The 22,413-nt window shown below is 39.5% G+C and overlaps 1 protein-coding gene across 1 annotated transcript in view; it reads left to right on the top strand.

The window, feature by feature from the left end:
• Positions 1-22,413, top strand: part of TMEFF1 (transmembrane protein with EGF like and two follistatin like domains 1) — a 125,431-nt gene that overhangs the window by 84,185 nt on the left and 18,833 nt on the right. Inside the window, exon 5 of the mRNA XM_049830115.1 lies at positions 11,395-11,491. Coding sequence (XP_049686072.1) covers positions 11,395-11,491 — 97 coding nt within the window. The remainder of the gene's footprint in view (positions 1-11,394; positions 11,492-22,413) is intronic.

Below are 22,413 nucleotides of genomic sequence, written 5' to 3'. Positions count from 1 at the left end.
GCAAACATGTTGCCTAAAATATATAACGATTGCATTATAGTGTCTGTTTTTATCAAGTATTTCATGTGTTTCTGTTCAAAGCTGTATATTCAAAGAGGGGAAGTAGCACAGCTGGTACTAGTAGAGGTGTTCCCGTCTTTGAACACATCTTAACCTTCTCCGAAGGATTAAAAAAAAAAAAAAAAAGAAAGTAATTTTACCTTAATTCTATCTTTGATACTACTAGCAGGAATACATATAGAATGAAAAATGTGGGGTATAGATATATACAGACACAGAAAAGCTGTTTTGCTTTTAGGCTGTGCTTGTATTAAGTGTTGCAGTTCATACTGATGGGACTGAGTTTTGAAATATAGGAAATCTTGTATAGCTACATGAAAATGTGCTTTCGTGGAAAACAATCAATGGCATCGCTGTGTAGCTAAACATAAGGGTTAACTTTCCCAAAATCAGGAGCTAGCTCCCTCTTTTTTCCTGTATAGAGTGAAGGGGAGGCATTTCCCTCCCCTTTAATAAGATGCTATCAGTAAATTCCTGGGCTGCTGCTAGCACATGGCCATTCTCATCTCTGTTTCCTTTTGGAGCAGTGTCTGAAGGAACAATTCTTTGCTCAAACACTGCCTCTTCTTACCTTCACTGGTGGCTCTTTTCTGAAGCTTTTCCTGAGATTGCATCACGCTCTTTCCCCAGCTCTGTTTGCTTCTCCTTCCCCCTTTGTTACCAAGCCTGTTATTCCACTACAGCTGCTCTCTGCAAGCCGAGCGTTGCTTGCCTCAGTACTGCTATGCAGTTCTTATAAGAGACAGATGACAGTAATTTAGTCCATGTCTGACTTTTATTTTTGCAACAGTTTTAGAAACGTTTGAATGCTGTTGGGATTTTTTTTTTTTTTTTTTTTTTCAGTATTTCCCAGCTGGATACAAAAATCCTCATTAAAGTCCCTTGTAAATGTTACTGTGTTGGTCTGGAAGGGATTGGCAGCCGACTGACAGATGTGGGGATTCTTTGTGTAATTTTATGAACAGTTTGGAGAAAAGTAGACCAGAATATGCTTCATTTTGTTGGTTAGGTTGCTCTTTGAAGAGGTGAAATGTCCACGTTCAAATATACTCATTTTTTTATTTGGGGTAGGAGAGTGAACCCAGGTCCACAGTCTCTTGGTAAGAGAGGTCCAAAATGGGTCTGCCTTTATCATTGCTGTTGGTTTTGTTCTCACTTGAAATATTCATTGAGCCTGGGACAAAGGGAGCAGGAGGAAGGATGCATGCTATGTAAAGGCTTTGTTAGCTGGGACTCAGGGTGCCAATGAATTTTAATTATTTGTGCAAAACCAAATGGCATTGCTTGAGGAGATTTGGTGGTCCCTCCACGCTACCTTGTAGCGGTGATTAGTGCATTGTCTTGGGAGGTGGAATATGTAGGTTTAGTTCACTTCAGGTGGAAAGAATTGAATCTGGGTCCCTTGGCCCCAGGTGAGTATCTGTACTGCCTGGGTATTGAATAAAGAAGGGACAACATACCCACTACCTACTCCAGCAGTTTTGTGACATTAGCCCTTCATTTATTTGGCTTTCTCCTGAATGCCTTTGGGCCAACTGAAGTGTTCCCATTTCTGTTCAGTATTAAAACAGTTGGGTTTAGTTCTTAATTTAAGATAGAAAAAAATATTTTAGAGAACCAGAAATTTAAAATTCTGCTTGGCACATTACTTTTTTTGGATACATCTAGGTATTTAGGATGAGAGGAAATGGCCTCAAGTTGCGCCAGGGGAGGTTTAGATTGGATATTAGGAAAAATTTCTTTACTGAAAGGGTTGTCAGGCATTGGAACAGGCTGCCCAGGGAAGTGGTGGTGTCACCATCCCTGGAGGTATTCAAAAAACATGTAGACAAGGCACTTCAGGACATGGTTTAGTGGGCATAGTGGTGTTGGGTTGATGGTTGGACTCAATGATCTTAAAGGTCTTTTCCAACCTAAACTATTCTATGATTCTATTCATGACACGTTGAATTAGTACTGTCCCTGTCCACCTTCCTCACTAAACTGGGTATTGGGTAATACTTCTGCAGAACAGTTGGCTAAGTCTTCAGCATGTTGAGTCATTTTCTGTGTCTGAAAGCAATCCTTCAAAGGGTGGAATCCACTCCTGCTTTGATTATTGAACTCTGCTCTGGCCAAAAACTCAAGGGTATTTTTGTACTCACAGTATTTTTGTATCTGGAATTGTTTTTGTTCCGTTATTCAAGTAACTGTAAAAGTGTTACAAGGAGACATTAAAAACATCAAAGACTTATTACAAGTTAGGGGAATTTAGAATTAAAGCCAAACTTCTAAAAGAATGCTGAACCTATTGAGGAGGGAGGTGTATTGTTTGGGATCCAGACAAGAAGAAAGGGCAGGAACCCGGGCAGAGGATGACCTGCAGGGTAGACGTGCTCCCTGGTGCACACCACAGTCCTGCCTCCCTGGTTATTCCAGCTATAGGACTGACTGGAGCACAGCTCCTTCCCGGCCCAGTCTTCCCCATTTTGGTTTGGAAGAAGGCAGGGTATGCTGAGATTTAATAATCACCCAGGCCTGATAGTTTAATATGATACTCTTGGCTAAGGGTGCACAAATGGGAACCAAATTGCATGGGGAGCTTCTGTGCCCTGTGGATAAGGTACAGCTACTGCTTTTAAATACAAGGAAGCAGCATCGAAAGTGGAAAAATGCAAGGATAAGTGAAAGAGAGCCAGCAAGTGAGCAAACATGCTAGCTTAATCCCAAAATCAGTGTTTGCTATGTTTCCTAAACACACAATTAGTGTGATCGTGTATGCACCAGTGATGCTTGCACACACAGAATGGATGAGTGCAGCTGCCTGTATATGTTCGGGAAGCATTGCGATCGCGGTGCAGGAGATGTACTGTTTGCTAGTAGATTTTTAACTGTGAAGAAAAGTACTGGGAAAGCACCTGAGTTGTGCTCTTCAGTTGCTATAGCTCAGCCTGTGGCAGTCTCCACTGCTGAAATTAGCTGCTTCCCTTACATGCAGCTGAGACTTGTGCTAGTGGTTCACACTGTTCCCTTTCATTTTCCAGACGCAGAACAAGCTCATTAATGATTCTGAAACTTGACTTGATGCAGATTTTTCCTCCTACTCCCAAACTGTATGATATTAAATGCATTCATTTTTATGTAAAACAACAAAAAAAATAGATTTAGAACCAATCTAAAAAACCAACAGAAGTCCTCTTCCTCAAAGACTATTTCAGACAATGTCTTGCCTTAGAAGTTGTCATGTGCCACGAAAATGCTAAAGACCGTGGAACTACTGATCCAGGTTCTCTCCTAAATCATGTTTACTGCTACAACGATACTAGATTTTAGGAAAAGAATTAAGAGTGGGAGAATTTTTTCAGTATGCCTGAATGAGATGAAGGAGTATATTTTTTGGAGTATAATTTTTAAGGGTGACACAATTGTCTAGTTGCCCTCTGACATTCTGGATAAACGATTTCCATTTTCTGTGCTCTGATGGCACAGTATTAATAAAGAGTTGTAATAAAATTACTCATTTTGCTCATTTCAGAAGTCTGAACCTTCAATTAGCATAATAAAAATTACACTTATGAAACCAAGCTGTTGATCACTTGTGGCAATGGGTATCCAGTTCTAAGAGTATGGATTGTTAATTCAGAAATCAGAGAAATTTCAAAAACCTCTCTACTCTACCATTATGTTTCACCCATACAGAAAGCAATGTCAGAGAGTGGGGACTCAGACCTAAGAAAGTTCCTTAGTTGAGGTCACAGCTGAAGACGGTGGGATCCTTTAGATTTGCATTTAAGACATGGGCTTCTCTGTAATCTCATATGAATCATTCTGCAGTTTTCCTGTTCTGAAGAATACAGTCATAAAACCAGCTCCTGATCAACTTTGTTTAAACAGTGATTTGTTAGAATTTGAGGCAGAACTGGTGAAAGAGAAGTTACAGGCTCAGATCCATGTTCGTCTCTGCCAGTTGTAAATTGCAACACTATTTGACCTGCTGGATGTACTTCCACAACTGGTAGACTGGGGCACAAAAAATGGTCCTCAGGCTGTCACGTGTACATAAAGGAGGTAGATTGCTAGCTTGCATGAAACATTTTCTTTTTTTCTAACAAGAATTTAATTTTTTTATTTCTGGTAGAACCCACCATGTTCTTTCTCCCTGTAAAAAGAACTATGCTGACCCAATAATGTAGCCTTAGAAAGATTAACTTTGGTAGGTTTATATGAATGTGACTAAGGATGAGCTTTTACAATTTTTTCTTCAAGGTGCTTTCTGTTTGCAGATAGGGTTTTTCCCCTCAAATTTACAACTTGATACGAGCCAAGAAGGTCTAAAAAGAAGCAGTCACCTTAGTGATCTTCTTGCCCTCTCACTCTAAAAATGGCTGGCATTCAGGACTCCTAGTGAGGTAGAAGTCCTATCATTTAGCTGAAGTAGTCTCCATGTTCAGAAGACCTCAGTCTTGTGTTAAAGCCATTGTCCTTGTCAATATTCTAAAAAAGATCCTGGCATGACAATGCCCAACTAGTAGTGAGACAACTGAAAGGGCAATCAGAGCCATTGGTCTAAATTCTGCTCAGATTTACAATCACATCCTATGTTATTAGAAGAAATTTTGGCCCACTGCAAATGGGAACACTGATTCTTAAAGGCAAGCTTTTTGAAGACAAAGCTGGTTCCTTTTTTTTTTAGTCAAAGGTATTGGTGATAAAGATAATTTGGTTTCATCTGGCAGCAGTCCTTATTCGTAAGGCTTTTTTTGGTACTACTTTCCATCCGGCATCCAGGCATAGTGCAATAACTTTTGAAGGAGAACCTTATTTCTTCTGAGCTCCCAGGTCCCATCTTTGGTAAACGGGCACTTCTGAGCCATTCTTACCATGTCCCCCCAAGTAAAGGCCTTTTTTCCTCTCGCTCCAGATAGTTCTTACTTTCTCTATTTGATACTGCCAGCAAATGGCAGCTGCGATGTTGACTTTGTGATATAGTTAGGCCTTTGTGTGGATGTGTTGAAAACCATGAGCATGTGTTACATAGACCATCAAAGAGTTAACAAGTGGTAATGACTTTTCAAGCCAGCTTCTCAGAGACAAATCAGTGTCCTAGAAGAGGCAGGTTCTGTGCTCTAGTAATCAACCAACAAGGGTAAGATTTCTAAGCGTCCTACCATGCCCATAACATTAATTTTTTATTCTTTTTGTTCAGCATTTATCTATGTACCTAAGCAAAACGCACTTTTGATATTAAAAAAGATGTAATAGTAGTTAGACAGATGGCACCCAATCATTTCAGGCTTTTAAGCTAAGGAAATAACATGCTTGCAATACATATAGCTAAGTTAATTATTATGAAAATAATTTGTTTTGAATTTCTAATCCCTCTGAAATTTAATAGCTAAAGTATCTTGTGATGAACGTCTAGCAGATTGCATTTAGTAATTAATAAATTGATATACAGTATGTGCTTTTTAGCAGGCTGCCATCTGTTCCTTCCCCTCACTGGGGACAACACTTATCCAGTAATTGTCACACAGTCAGGGAGGTATAAACAGACAGAGTTTAGAACCTCGAATATTTTAATTTGTAATAATGCTACTGATTTGTTTTAATGTATTTTAATATGACTGCAGAAATTTGATGGTGATTAACACCCTAGATAGGAGGTAACATCACGTCTTTTAGCGTATTTCTATAATGGTGTGCGACTCAGAAAGATTTAAGTGCCGATTCCATCACATGGCTTGCCACTGACTATCACTTTAGCTTCAAATAGCCCTATTTATTTCTGTTGAGATCTTAATCCCTGTAGGTAAAATTAACACTGAACTAAAATTGCAGGAATTACTCTGTTTTCACCAAAAATTCAGCAAGGCAGAGGCAAAGGGCCTGAACATTCAGGTCTTCTGTTGGTGAAAACTTATTCTAAGCAGGGTTCTCAGGGGAGCTGGAGCTTGCTCAGAAGGATGCTGGAGCCAGGGGCATGGAAGGACAGATTCCTCTTGCCTCTTGTGCAGGATGACAAATAGCAAATGAGGACAGGTTCCTCTCATGCGGCCTGAACAGGGTCTGCAGAACGGCGTTCGGTGTGTTCGTGAAACTGTGGGACACTTCCCTTGGCGTCTGGTGAATTTCTTGTCCTTTCCGTTTTCTACCATCATCTAGTCATGCATCATTTCCTTGGTGGTTACTCTGAAGTTTTTGTGTCTTCCTTTGGAGAAAATGGAGTTAGCTGCATTTGAAGCAAGGCAGCGGAGTGAATGAGTATTTGAGTTCTCCAGCCAGAGGGTCCTGCGGTGTAAAAGCTGATCCAGCTCTCACAGTACGCCAGCTTTCCGCACCATTATCCACAGCGTCACATGCATAGGAGCAAAATAGAAGTTACAGTTGTCAGATGTGTAAAATACCTAACACATAACAAGGGTAGTGGTGGTAGGGAGTCTTACAGTGCACATCCTCAAGTCCTTTGCTTAAAAGTCACACACTATCCTTATCATAACCACTAGGCAAACGTATCACCTTGGCTGGGTTGTGATCAGGGTATCAAACTTCAAACTCCCCTCCTCCAGGCACCTCAGTCACAAATAGACCAGGCATCCTTGTGGTTAATGCCCCTTCTTGCAAAATCAGACTTCAAAGGCTGGTGTCTTTGCTGGAGCATGCTTACAGCTGCAGTGTGTGGTCTATACTGCGCAGGGAAAATATCTTTCGGCCAGGTATAGATCCCTGGCTATACCAAGCCAGGCTTTGCTTCTAAGCCAGCTGTGTAGTTGGATAGGAGAACAGGACCTTCCACACTGGTAAATACTGCTTTTGCGTACAATCCAGCAATGTGGTCAAGATAATTCAAGACATCGCTTCCCAAAAATTTGAGATAGCTAAGAGTAGTCGTTGCACTTGCTTTAAATATATACAAAGAGCAAGTTTGCAGTTTTGTTTTAAATTATGGGGACAATCTCCATTTTAACTAAATGTGTCATCAAAGTTGCCCCCAAAATTAGTGGAAGAGAGGATAAGTCACTAAACTGTTCAGTAAACTGCAGCCCGTAACATGTGATGCTGTGGACTGTGTTATTTTGAGAGGAATTTCCAGTGCTAGCTGTACTGAAGGAATCACAGTCTGATCACAGTGGGGTTCTTCCGTACTTTAGGGTGCAGAAGGGGATTTGCCGTGGCCCTTCCTAGTTTTCCAAATCTTTTTGAGACTAGTTGCTCCCATAAGATACAGCAAAAACCACTATACTCCCCAAACAGATAGGAACTGGTTTTCAGAGGGGCTTTCCCAGACAAGGGGATCTTTATTCCTTCCATCTGTACCTGGCTAGTGTATAGTCGCAGCTCTCCACAAGCTCCCCCTGCTTCACTGTGAACAGTGATAAATACAGACATAAAGCAGAGCTCCCTTTCCACCCATGCCTTGGGGCAGACCAAACTTCACCTTGACGCAGACTGATGCTTTTGCTTCAAGCCTGATTGAAAGCCCGCAGCAGAAACCCAGCCGTATTACCGTTGTAGGAACACACAAATGAGTTGCTGAGGGAAGCAATTTACTGCTGGCCAATTCCTCTAGAGCTACTGTCCATTTGCAGGCTCCTGCCCTGCAGCTCCTAAGATATAGCTGGCCATCTTCTGCAGAGGAATAATGACTCGAGGAGAAGTGTTAGCACTGCAGCTCAGAGAGACAACTGGGAGTCACAGATCCCATCCTTGTGCCTCATTTCTTTTGAAGGACAGAGCATTAATGAGGTGCTGCCCTGAAACATGTGAGGAAGCTGAAAAGAGGGAAAATGAGCTTTCACTCAACATGAAATTAAGATGTCAAAGAACAGAATTAATCAAGATACCAACGAAAGTGAGGAGAAGAAATTCTGTAATCTTCTATACATCAACATTAGAAGCCTGCATAATAAACAAGAGGAGCTTGAATTGCTTATTTGGGAGCATATTTTGACCTAATTGATATTACTGAAGCCTGCTGGGAAGATCTGATTGATTGAATATTAAAATTAATGGCTATAACCTATTTAGGAACAATCAAATGTGGGGGAGAAAGGAGAAGGGAGGGGCACTCTATCAAGGGATACATTGCCTGTTTGGAGACATTTGCACCAGAGAAACTTATGCTGTCAAATATTAATGGGTTAACTTATTTTTACAGCACACAAGTGGAGTACTGAAAATGTCTGCTACCAATTCAGGCTGAAAAACAGTATTCATCTATTCTGTATGGGTGGGAAAAGCTCTGTTTTCTTGAAGGACTTCAGTCTAAATTATATGCAGAGTCCCATGCTGCTAGTACTGAAACATCATGCAGCTAGTGATGAAAGAAGCTTCTAAAATTTACACATGACTATCGCCTAACTTGGAAATGTTGCATCAATACACATTCATCTGTATTACACCTCGTCCTGACAGGTGTAAATTATTAGTACCTGAGGTGCAGGTGTTCTTGACTTGCACATATTTATTATATGCAAACAAAACACAGTACAGATAAATAATTCTATATATGTGATGTCCAGCAAGTCCTGATCAAGAAGAAAAGGCCACACATTTTCTAAAACAAACCTAATTTAAAAAGATTGAGAAAGCAATTTTAGGGGAGGAGGAAAGGAGAGAGAAAGAGTGAAGTTTACACTGGCTAGCATATAGAACCAACGAACAAGTAGTTGCGGACTACTGTTTATGAAAATGAAAAGGTCTCGGGGCATTCACAGGGAGCAGAACTAAAGCCCATGAGGAAGGGTGTGCGTGTGCATGTGTGTACGTGTTGCTGCTTTTGCTCCATTACAAAATTGAAATGCTAATAGTGCAGCGAAAGTGCTCTGTAAACCATTCTGGTTGTATTTGCAGTCAAGTCAGATAGTATATATAGGATATGATGAAATATTTTCCATGCTAGCAGTACTGCAGAAGGATATTAAGCACCAAATGTTGAAGACAGGTGTTTTGTAACCAGCAGGTCTGGCTGGTTTGCACCTGAAAGCTTTAAAAATGGGTGGTAAAGAATTCTCTGGGCTGACAATGACTTCTTTTTTGTCTCTTTTTCTTCAGTAGAACAATGAAAAATAATGTACAAATATTTTGAGAAAAGATAAATGTGGTGTTTGGGGTGGCTACAGCCTCTCATTCTGGCATCCATCAGAAGCAAAGCAGTGGAATAGAAGGAGGAAGAATCAACTGAGTACAGAATTAAGGAAGGGGAAAACACTTAATGCCAGTCATCACAGGTTAATGGAAAGCCTTTATTGAGAAATTTACCTTTTTTAAAAACTTATTTTTCCAAGAAAGGCATTTGTACCACAGAGCATTTTATATAAGTGTACCACATCAAATCCATAACCTTTCTCACAGGCAATCTCTCATACAAGTCTAAGTAACTAGAGGGCACAACATCCACACAGTTCACATCTAATGTGCAAAAATATTGCCAATCAATGGATTGTTAAATGTTAAGGAATCGTTACAAAATGAGTGCATTTCTAGGGACTGTTCTTGGCCTCATGACTCCTTCCACTGGTGACCTGGGAGCAAACCAGTCAGTACTGATTTGGTCTGATGACAGAGGACAGGTCACTGAGCTAACAGTATGCACAAACATGTGGGATTTTAATGTCTGACGACAGGGTTATATATAGCAAGTCCAGGATCTAGGTGATTTTTCCTCAGTGTCAGCCTCTCTCCTACAGACTGATGACCCTGAAATTGGGGAATAAGGTGGAAAATGAAGTGAATGAGAATAATAATGGTCAGTGCAGAAAAATGGCCAAAAATTAATATGATTGTTGGATGTTTTAACTGAAGAATATCATAGATGGTATTTGGCTTTGATGACAACTCTTCTGGAGCAGTGTGTCCAGCTCTTGTACCCATAACTCCTGAGGGTGTTAACATGCTGGGGGTGTCGAGGATCATAAGAACAGCAAAAGAAGTGGAAATACCACGAATGAAAGCCATGAGCAGTGCCATTCTTTTAACTTTTTCAAACTGTAGGGGATCATTTACTGGCATGGAAAAGTGAAATCTGACACTTTAAGTTGCCAAACACAGGCATAGGAATGTGGTATCTAGAAAGAAGGAAAAATCAAATAAGATGTACATTTGTAAAGATAAAAGCAAATGACCTCTACTGCAACTTAATAAGAGTGCTGCTAGAATTTCTACAGTGTGAATTTTGTACTAAAGTTTGACGTGCATTAATCTCTGAAAAATGCACAGCATGCTTTAGACAGAAGTTAATTTGAGAGGTTCACCTGCACTATTCTTCATGAAAGCGCAGCCCCACAGGTAGGAGGGAGAGATTCCCTTCAGCCAAGATCCAGGAAAATTAGGAAGGACAGTTGTGGATTTCTTTTTCCTATTTACATTTAAAGAATGTAAATGCAGCTGTTTAATTGGTGGTGTTTGATTTGCTGTTGCTACAGCACATAAAGCTGCTATGAGGAAAGGAATCACTTTGATCTCTTTCCATCTGACAGCCTTGTGTAGTCAGCCGTACACCACCACGATACTGCAATTCATTAAATGGTTCTCAACTCCCTCTGCAGATTTCTATGGTTCTTTTCCCTCTTTTCAAATATGTAGTTCTCCCTTACCACTGTTAAAATAAAAAAGAGGAGTAACTAATGGTAGTGAAACAGTAAGAGTATAGTTTATTTCTCTTTTACTTGGTGAAGAGTTTTGATGTCCGTGTCAGCAGTAAGATTGGTGCAGATGTTTTTAGGATCAGACTATTTGAGATACTAGTTTTACTTTTTAGGATACATAGCATTTCTACCAGTTTCCTGTTAAGATGACTTTTTTTCCTTTTTGTCTTGTACAACTAAGGAGAGTAATCTAGAAAATATACAGTAGATGTATGAGATAGTCTAGTCCTATTGTCGGGAATCAAAAAAGGGGGAAGTGCAAGCAGTAACCTTGCATGAGGATATCTGTAATTAAAGACTGTCACAGAAAATAGCATTCAAATCCCCACTACCTAATATTCAAGGACATTAAAAGGCATAGGGTTTATACATTATCAGTGCCAATTAAGAGTAAATGTGACTGGGACACCTGTCAATGCTGGTTGTGTGTCTAGTGGGGCGAGAATAGATACAAATCACTGAAATAAGAATAAAGGAAGAGTCAATCAATGAAGCATTAGTGCTTTCAGGGATGCTTTTTTTGTCACTGGTACAGTTCTACCAACCTCCAATTGCCTGATTTTGAAAAAGAGAGCACTATTAAGGTTAATAGCTTCAGCATATGATAAATTCATGTTGACAATATACCTGAAGGCAAATGGATTTAGGTAAGCAAAATCAGAGCTTAATATTAAAATCATACTTTCTGTTAACAATACCTCATTTTTTTTAGAGTATGAAGGATCTGGGACAGAAGTTCAGAGAAAACACTCAAAATGTGGAGTTTGCAAATATAGGGCTGAGTGCGATGAAGATGCAGAAAATGTTGGGTAAGTAATAAGTTTTCCTTAACAATATCACTGAAGAAAAGGGGGAAAAATGTTAAAAAGAAAGTACACGATCATCTGCTTGACTGTGTTTGTTCTTACTAATTGAAGCTTTAATGCTGTCCAGTAATAATGAGTTTGATGTGTGTCTGTAAAGAGCAAACCATCTGCAGCTGCAAGGTAAGGGGAGAAAACAACAAAGAAGTATATTGGAGGATCTTTATCAAACATTTTTCAAACAAAGGACCTTGATTTGTTTTATCCTGGCCAAAAAAAAAAAAAAACAAACAAAAAACCCAAAACCCAACCCAAAACCAAACAGGAATGCAAAATAAATACTGATTAATTCATCCCTGAGATATTTTTTTTGCTATGTTCTGCTTGTTCATAAAGTATTGCAGGCAGTTGTTTCCACCAGTGCAAAGCTTGGACTTAAACATTTAGTTGAACTGCTGACCTGAGCCGGTCACTCCTTCCAAACTCCGTATGCCATTTGACCTCTCAGATGCACCCAGGGGAAAACTGATGAAAAATATCAGCTGCTTGTCAAAGCTCAAAACGAATGATCAAGATTTTAAAGACAATCCATAATGCAGAAGCAGATGCACCAAATTTCCCTACTTAAGGTGCTTGATGGTTAGAGTATACCCTGGCTGTCCAGGCCCTGTGTGGCTGTCAGAAGGAGCAGAGACATCATGGAGGAAGGGGGTCCTTTAGACAGCCCCGTGAGGCATTAAGGTTTGTTAGGAGGTAAAAGAAGTCCCCTCTAATTGATGGGGCTTTGTTTTCCCACAGTTGTTGTCCTGGCAGTGGCCAACAGTATGGAAGAAGCTTAACTAGGGTCTGGGCTGATGGCAGGTACTGGGGTGGCAGCTGCAGAGGCAGCGCGTGAAGATGTTCAAAAGATGTGCAAATGGTACGTTTTTGTGTACGTGGAGGGAACAGCATCTCAGAATAACAGTGCCTGATCATCTCTAATCAAGGGGAGCATTGCTCTCCCTTCTCCTGTCTTCCAGCTGGAATCCACTTCGTGTTGAAATGTGTCTTAATTGCACAAGATTTTATTATGGAATATCAGCATGAAGACATCTCAGGCAGTAAAGCAGCTTAGCACTAATATTCAAGATGTGTATTCAAGATTAAATCATAGTGTACAAGGGAAACCAAAATGGTAATATTACTCATGAATACTAGCATGATACTTCACATTTCATAAAATGTCATAGAACCAAAGTAGGCTTGCTCTTTTCTGGAGAGACAAATGAGCTGTAGCTGTTCTTTGTAATACTAATAATTTTCTGCAATATTGCCTTGGTCTGTTTCATTTATGACTAGCAAGATGGGTATAGATTTGCTTGTTATATGCACTGAGATGTGCTCTTGGCTTTGGAAAATAAATCCTGAAGCATTCAACTTCAGTAAAAGCTTGCCTATTCATTCTATACTCATAGAGCTGGCATTCCTGTGGCTATTCAGTATCTATAAGAGAGTTTAGGATAAAGTTGAGGATAGCGGAAGATTTATTCCCTACATCCTCCTCACATAAAATGAAGCCATGCTCCCACTTTTGACAATGGGAGGAAAGTGCTCTCTTGCCTCTAAGATTTCTTTGATTAGTCCTCATTAAAAAAATATGTGGAAACAAAAATTTTTGTGTAGAAACGACTCAAAAGTTAGAAACTATTCCTATGAGTGTTGGTCACAATCTATCAGATAATTTTTTCAATTTTGTCAGTTTCCAACTTAAATAATTTAATTTCTTTTTTTTCCCCCAGTACCTTTGACCATTATAATAGGCTTTAGTGATATTCACTGTCTGTTTAGACTTGGATTAAATCAGGCTCTGTTAACACAGATTGCCTTCACAAAGTTAATTTTGACAAGTCATATAGAAAGTCGCAGACTTGCTTAAGTAGAAGTTAGGAGCTGGCTTCTTTTTTTCCTAAAATCACAACAGTTGTTCACCTGGCAGAAACAAGATAAGATCGAAATCTTCTGTTTGGGAAACTCTAGTAGAGCACCCCTTAAGAATGCATTTTACATCTTATTTTTACTCCCTTTCCTGTTGGGTTTCAACATGTTTTTTAACTGCATGAAATTATATCATGATATATAAAATTATTGGCAGCACAAGTACCTTTCATCAGACTTGTATAAACACTGATAGGTTCATTTTATTATTTAATTCAATTTTGCACCATATTACAAACACTGTCACCCCTAGTTCTAGCAAATCACACAAATGCCCTAATTTCATAAAAATATTGTGTCTTGATTTTCCTTTTTAAAGCACGAGAATGGTGACTGTAACTTTTATGGATAGTGGGGTAATGTCTACTGAACCACAAGCAAAAAGTACATTTAGTTCTGTTCAAGTAGACTTCTTAGGCCTGGATAGCCCTTGCTTGCACTTTGTGATGTTAAAACACTGTATTAAGTGATCCATGTGATTACAGAAGGTGTTTTAAGAGGATTTTGCTTCATGATAGTAACTGAATGAATTAGCTGAACTGTCTCATTATGTCCAGTAGATAACCTCAAGCCATATTCATGAGATGCTAATACTTACAGTAAATATACAATTATGCATTTTTTCATCCTCTTTTCCAAGCCATGCAATCTGAGACCTTACAAACATCAGCTCCTTCTTCTCCAAGTGCTCTTGAGAAGCAAAACCATATCTGTACTCCTGTTTTATGAATAGAGAAACTAAATTACGGATAAAATGATCAGTGAATTGGTGGAAGGGGAGACGTCCATGCCACAAACTGTTAAGTGGTTTGAGGTAAATGAGCTGGCATTAATGAGAAATCTCAGGACATGCCAAAAAGCCAGCAACAACAGCCTGGAGCATAGAACAGGCAGATTTTCCCCCCAAAATGGAAAGAACCTGCTAAAGACAGTTTTATTCCATATGGACTGTGGTTCGTCTTTTGGGCCTGGAAAGATGCGGGAGTCCTATACAAAAAAAGATGGTACATGACAGTTTCAGTGAAAACTGTAGGGTGATTCTTGCAACAAAGAAGCAGGAGCAAGACCACTTGACGTTTTCTCGTTTTTAGAGTTGGACTTGCTTAGACATCAGCTGATGTCTAAGCAAGTCCTTTCTTCTCAGAGGTGCACAGTGATAGCGTGAGGGGCAGTGGGCAAGTGTCGGAGTGTGGGAAATTCTGATTTGATGTAATGGAAAATGTTTACCCCATGAGGGTGGTCAGACACTGGAACAAGGTGTCTGGTGAGGCAGTAGAGTTTCCATCCATGGAGATGGTCTGAACTTGATCAGACACAGCCCTAGGCCAGCTTTGAGCAGGGGCTTGGACTAGGTGACCTCTACATATCCCATCAAGCCTAAATTATTCCATGATTCTGTGTAGTTACCAAATCTTGGTGCTTTTTAAAATTCAACTTAAACAAGTTCAGTTGTACATAGCTGAGATGCACTCCATGTTACAAGTTAGTGATGTTAATTTTTTGTTGCTCTTAAATTCTATTTTCCCCTCTGAAAAAGTTACAAATTTTTAGTTTTCATGCTTGGCATTGAAGCATTATGGCTGCCTCTGATCAAAGTTGCTGCGTATGCTTTTATTACACAAGTTCACACATAGTCTGAAGAATTCAGGCTTTGCACAGAGTTTTAGATTTGTATCTTCATTTTGTTTGATTTCCCAGAAACATTATCTATCTAAACCAGAGGTGGTTACAATGCATAGTAAATTGAATGCAAAAATATAAACAACTTTATAATTTCCACTGCCTCTGAAAAAAATTTCAGTGTTGATTTTAAGTGGACTGATTGAGGCAAAGAAATAAAGTCTGAGGAGATGGTTGTCATAAACAGCATGCCATACGTAGAAAATTGATGTTCGACTGTATGGAAATAAGTACATTATTTCTTTATATAAATGAGAAAAGGAATCGGGTTGAGGAAACATCACAGAAATTTATTTCTCCATATTTTTTTTCTTTTCTCATACAACTTATAAGTATTTTAAAGACTTGTTAGTTTATGGGCAGGCCTTTTAAGAGCATAGAAGATCACTTGTGGATGCATTAGTCTTAAGTTGCATAAACGCATACTATGCCCTATTGTCCGTACAGTGGTTTTCTGTAGGTCTCTGGTATCAGGATGCAGACAACAGGTTTCACATGGATTGGCCGTGATGGTTTTTTGCCCTTAATGACAAAACTGAAACATAGGTTGTATATGTCACGGGAAAAGCTGCTGCCTGAAACCAGTCAGTCAGTACCTCCCTTTCTACCCTGCCCATCAAAATGTCCCTCTGGCCAGAACCTTCCTCCGCTGTGTTGAAAAGGCAACGTATTACGCACAATGGTGCAAAACGTGTGGCAGGGGAATGAAAAAGTACATGAGAGGTTGACAAATTTAAACTTTTGTGTGGGAAGCTGGCCAGAAGCCTAAAGACGTAGGCAGTCTGAGGGTGGTTGTGAGTTTTCTGCTGGAATTTTGTATTGGAAATGCAGTTGGGTTGAGAAGTCGAGATGGAGGTGGCAGCACAAAGCTTGGGGCCACCTAGAGCTGATGGGGTAAATCCTGCAGGGCACCAATCCAAACACATATGGTTTGCTGTTGATATACTCTGGGGTATCCAGACTGCAGTTTTTTCTTAGCACACACTGGACTTTTCAGTTCTACTGATTGTTCGTGTGATAAACAGATCCTCCTATCAGTACGCAGCCAGAAGATCGTATACTGATAATATTGAAACGCTTAAAATAATACAGCATGAATGCAAAACAAATGAAAACAGATGTGGTTGTAAAATAATTTTCATCAGTGTAGCACTTAAATCAACTTTTTCTTCAATGAAAGCAATGTATATAAATATTTGTAATACTATTGTGGCTATTAAGGACTCAAAGTGGATTTCTTAAACTCAGATAAATAATGTTCGGTGCAGTTTTTATAAAGCTTCTAAACAACATGATGCCTCAGTTTACTGGACATGTTTGAAAGTGAAATTATTATTTACAGCCTTTTGAGAGCTGAATTTTTTTCTTTATGATAGCCACCTGCAGCACTGGCAAAGAAATTGATAATATAAACTTACTTGTTTATTTGGGTTTTTTTGATATTGTGATTAAAAGGTGGGCTCTTAAGTATATATATTTCTTCATTAGACTTCAGTTTTCAAATGGTTCTAATTTCCATATGTTTTTTAAGGCTTCTTAGTATTATCTGGTCATTTTTTTCCACAAGTTTCTTGTTACACATACCAAAATTCATGCTCAGGGTAAGGGAGAATATTTTAATACTTATTTATTAAATATAAAGAATATATATTATATTTATAGTAAATATAAATAATATATATTTATACTATTTTAATTTTAACACTTAAAATATACTGAATCAATTGAAGGATAGGGGTTTCCTCTCACGTTTTTTCTTCAGATGTGAAGTATCTTTGCAACATAAAAAGTAGTATTGCTTATGAAGATTTATACCCTCTGCTCTTGCACTGTTCTGTATGGAGCGTCTCTTTCCTCTTGCATGCCAAAGCACTGCTAGACACTCGACTAAAACAACATGCCAACATCTAGTAAGTGTCGGAAGGAATGTTGCCTTAAAAAGCATATTAGAGTATGTTGTCGCTTCTGTAACCCAGAATGAAATAATGAACTGTAGAATAATTCAGGTTGGAAGGGATCTGTAGGGTGTTGTCTGGTCCAGGCTCCATCCCTGCACTGCAACCAGGGATGGTTCATTCAGGTGGCTCAAGGGCTTCTCCAGGAGAGCTCGGACCACTCCATGAAGGGAGATTTGACATGTGGGCATCTGTTCAAGGGCTGAGTTGCTCTCACTTTGAGGAACAATTTCCTTGCATTCAATCAGAATTTCTCTCACCACGACTTGCCCCTATACGGTGCACGTCTGAGAAGAGCCTCCCTCTTGTCTTCGCGATAACCCCTCTTAGGTTGCCGGTGACAGCAATCAGTCACCTCCGTAGCCTCCTCTTCTCCAGGCTGAACAAGCCCAGTGCCCCCAGCCATTCCTTACACAGCACATGTTCCAGCCCTCTACCCATCGCAGTGGCTCACCACCAGACCCTCTCCAGTTTCTCCAAGTATTTGCTGTTACTGGGGGGGTCCCAAAACTGGACAGAGTGCTCCAGATGGGACCTCACGAGTGCCAAATGGAGGGTAACTTTCATTTCCCTTGCTCTGCTGGCAACCCTCTGGTGATGCAGCCCACCAGCCTGCTGTTCCCCTGGACCCTCAGGTCCCCTTCTGCAGAGCTTCTCCCCTGCCAGTCCACCCCCAGTCTGTCCTGTGGCTTTCCCTTCATCTTCAGACTTCAAGAGGTTCCTTCACCTTGTCAAGGCCCCCACTTGAGTGATCATCTTGCACTCCATCTTACGCTCAGTAACAACCTTCCTTCGGTCCCTAAATGGCTGGAATAAACTTCATTAATTTAGTTTAAAATAAAATTTTTCTTTTTTTCTTTTTTTTTTTTATTTGGCCTTTGGTAAGGAAATCATTAACTTAAAAATAGCCTCACTGTAAAAGTTCAAATGTGTCATGTTCTCAGTTTTACCTAAATTTTGGTTTTTTAACAGATGAAATACGAAAATGAGATTCTGAGCACATTCAGTCTTTTTTTAATAAGTGTACTATGCTGTCAAAGATCTGTTTTGACTCATAATGTAGATTTTCAAGAAAGATTGACAACTCATCCCCAAGTAGACCTTTCGAGATTAACATTTTACAAGATTTACTTTGGAAAGAAAATGTATCTCAGCAACATATAGATTCAACTCGCCTGTAATTTATGTAGTATCTGTTTTCACAATGGCCCAACCAGAAATTCAGAAGTGTAAGTATTAACACTTAGAAATACCAATATAGACATTTTAAAGTCCCAGTCTCTGCCTTGTCTAATTTGTCTTCTACGGAAAGATTTGGTCTGTTTGAAGTATGGCATGCTGGTTTATATTTGCCTCTTTTGACCACTTCTTCTTTTTTCTTTTTTCTTTTCTTTTTTTTTTTTTTTTTTTACCTTTTTAGGGTATGATATCGTATGTAGGTATTCATAAGGAAAGGTATCTTAATTCTGTGTAATTGCAATTCACAGCTTTCTGGTCCAGCAGAAAAAAATCCTAAGTAACTGTGTGTAAAACAAAACACACAGACACAAACAATAGAGGAAATCAACCTAAACAAGGGATTTATGATTGTGTCGTGGGATTACTGAATTATGTAAAATTGGACGACAGGAAATCCTGATACGAAAGCAATAGTATAATGGTCTTTTTGTTATATGGACTACTAAGAAATTGAATAGATCCTAGATGGATAATAATCCAGGCCTGTTTTTTTAATGTATTTTTTTAAACAATTTTTGCAGCAGCGTGTGCCAAGTCACAACCAGAAGGTTTCTGTTATTCAAAGGTGGAGGGAGGGTTAGGTTGCTCTTGTCGGAGCAAGCATCCATTCACCACATATGCTGCTAGAAGCTCACTGCGGGTAAGGACTAAATTTCTACAGTGGTCAGAGAGAGCCATGCCATGAAATTAAAAAAGAGAGTGAAGGGATGGCTGGAAAATAGCTGAAGCTTATGGTATTTAAAAGGTGTTCTGCATTGCTGGGCAGAAGTAAAGACCAAGAGGGTGTTCAAACAGGGCACAGAAAAGCTTGTAGAATTGAAATCTACTTTTCTTGTGCTATAAAGGGATTTTTAAAAAGATGCGGAAAAAAATAATGAAGATTCAGCTCTAGTCAAAAGGGATTTTTAAAAAGATGCGAAAAAACCTAATGAAGATTCAGCTCGAGTCGAATAGGTAGAGAATCACTTTGAAATCCAGATTTTCTTAGTTCAGGTTTCATCTGGGAAGAACTGCACACAGGGGAAGAAACATCAAATGAAAGGTAATCCTTCATTTGACATGGTTATCTTCTTAACTGCAATTGCAACACCCCTGCTATTTCAATTCACCTAAATTTATTCCATCAAGCATACCCTTATCCATCTGTGTGCATTTCACACACTTTGTTTTATTCTAGTGTTTCCATTTTACATTTGTAAGCAGATGTGCCGATAAATAGGCGACTACCTGAGAAAGCTTACTGTTGCTGTCGGCTACTGGGAAGGGGTAGCAAGCAGCACTCTCCGTGAGGCCAGGCCAGAAAAATACATTTGTGAGCAAATCCCACATGGGCACAAATGCAGCAGCCTGATCTGTTGGTTGGAAATGCCAGCCTCTCTCAGTAGCCAAGCCCACTCCACAAATCTGCTTTTCCTTTCCTTTTTTTCCTCTTTTCTTTGAATCTACTGTGGTTTTTAAGCACGCAGAACTTCCAACAAACCACGTACACCTTGAAGCCTGAAAACAAAAAGGAGCCTTGAAATGTGTTCTGATCTCTGGGGATCTAATTAATTTACTGATAGCAGCAAGTACTCTTACAGCCTGAGCTCGTTTCAAATGTGTCACATCATTTTACTAAACACGTTTTCTTTGTTACACCTAGTAGCCCCTAATAAATGACTTGTACATTCTCGTTTCTTATTTATTAAAACCACCTAAAAAATTTGTTTGGTTTAATTATAGCACTTTGTACTTTCCTGAGATTCAAATGCTTTTCTGTTTAACTAATGGTGTTAATGAACAATACCCATGCAACTTCTAAAAGCACATTGTCACAGCAAGCTGGTGCCTTTTTTCTTAGGATGTCGACTCTCTGATGACAGGGGACAAAATGAAGGGGTTTTTTTCTGTATACCCTAGTACATCAAGAAAACACCTGAATACATCCTGTTGACTTTCCAGGGCTAAGCGAGAGAAAAGATCTGTTGAGGACACTGAGCAGCAACCCTGTCCAGCAAGACATCAACTTGGAGAATTAACTACCTGTTTCAATCCTTTTGGTTAAAACCAATAAGAAGGTTATCATGAAAAAAAGTCTTGTAGTGCTCTGACTCCTTTTATTCCAGTGTGACTTTTACAACAAGCTGTTACAGCAAAAACTCGAACCACTCATTCACTTCTTTCTGGTATGAAACATCAAGCACTTTTACGATGTCATTAATACACGATTCTGTTAAGTGACTTTTCCTTAAGTGACTAACTCCTTTCTTCTGAAGGTTGTGCTGAGCAGCCATACATCAGGCTGAAGGCACCAGTTGGTAGTTTTTCTTTATTTTCATGGGGCATGAAGCAGGATCATGTTTGTCAAACATATAGAAAAGCCAACAGCAGAGCTGCGGTGGGGCTCAAGCTGTGGAGTCCTCACTCAGCTCCAAGCGGCGGTGGCAAAACACGCAGTATCAGTAGTAGGGCTAAGATATTGGAATGCGATGATTGATTTACCCAGCATGGCATGGCTTTGGCAAGCCTAAGTGAAGACTGGCACTTTTAAAAAGCAACTGGGGGAACAGAGAAGCCTTTTCTTGTAGGGTTGGGAGGTGGGGGGGGGGGGTTGATGCAGACTTTGCTGTGCTTATCCTCACTTTTAGCAGCTCAAGATCAGCTTCAGATAACGATTTATGCTTGCACTACTGCTGGACCTCAGGCAATTGTTCCTGGAAGTTACTCCAAATAGCAGGAGTAAATAATTGAGAGCTAGGAGAAAGATACTATGATGTTTAGAAGTACACTGGCATTTTTGTTTTGCAAGCTTTCAAAAGAATGACTTTTTTCTTTGTGAAAATTTGCATGATTCCAGGTTTTCTTCCCCAAGATGCTTCCTGATTCTCTTGTGGGGTCACTCCTGAGGAATAAACATACCTGTCAGAGCAATATTTGCCTGAGAAACAGGACTCAAGCTTCTCCGCTGCCTACCCAGGGGACTTCTCACGTGTGACCCCAGGAGTCAGGACTGGCTGCTCGGCTGTGGTTGTCCCATATTCACCTTCCTGGTCTGCTTGCAGCATGGAAGCAACTCAGGCCTGGGTTTGAACCTCAGATTTTCCACACTAGAAGCTTAAATACAAGATTTTGTTCTGCAGGTATTTATGACTGACATCATCACATGCTATCATCTCCTTGGATTGTGTCAGCCATCCAAACTCAGACCAGCCTTTAGCATTTGTGAAAATATACTGAGGGGTCAAAATAGCAGTTTTTAAGATGTTCTAGATAGTTAATTTCTCACAGAAGAAATTAAGTTTCTATATCTGAGTAGTTTCCTATTATTACAAATACTGTTGTGGTTGTGTGATAGTATGATAGGTACTATTATGTTCTTTTTTTTTTTTTTTAACTTTTTTTTATTGCAAACCAGCCATTTTGGTACACTGTAATTTCAGTGTGCACCTACCTGCTCACATCAGAAAGCACAGTCTTACAGCACACCTCATTTTTATTTCTACTGGTAATTAGGGATGAAAATGCATCTTGCTTCTGTTCTTTTCTATAAGGAATAGAACGAAAATGTTACCTAAAAATCAGTGATCAAAATATTTAAAGCTAGAATCAAAGCTGTGATGTTGTCTCAACAAATGCAGGGTAGTGTTTTAATACATTTTTAAAGGGAGTAGAAGTAAGGTGGAAAATTCTATTCAAAATACCTTTTTTTATATGGATTAAAATCCTAACCTAAATCTTGCTGATATAAGCTTTCCAATGCTTCCTGATTTATAAAATCATCTTCTGTTGCATATTATTATATTATATCTCTAATTGTATATCCTAATATTTTTATGCCAGGTATGTGAATTTAGAAATATGATCAAAACCTTTGCATCTCTTTGCTCCTGAAGCTAAGTTTTCAGGCTAGTGCCCATAGTGGGCTGGTGGCCAGAGGAGTCCAGTGTCACAGCAGGGCTACCGTTCATCAGTCATTCAGCCCAAGTCATGCTGGAAAGTCTCCGTAGCTGCACGGCTGCGCTCAGGGAGCTGCATGTGGCACTGCTCTCCTGGACTGCTGTACATGGATGCAGTGCTGGTAGGACCTAAGGCAGAAGTGAG

The sequence above is a fragment of the Accipiter gentilis genome, chromosome 27 (assembly GCF_929443795.1).
Source record: "Accipiter gentilis chromosome 27, bAccGen1.1, whole genome shotgun sequence".
In the NCBI taxonomy this organism is placed as follows: Eukaryota; Metazoa; Chordata; class Aves; order Accipitriformes; family Accipitridae; genus Astur; species Astur gentilis.
The sequence above is the reverse complement of the archived record's forward strand: the minus strand, read 5'-3'. Positions and strand labels throughout refer to the sequence as shown.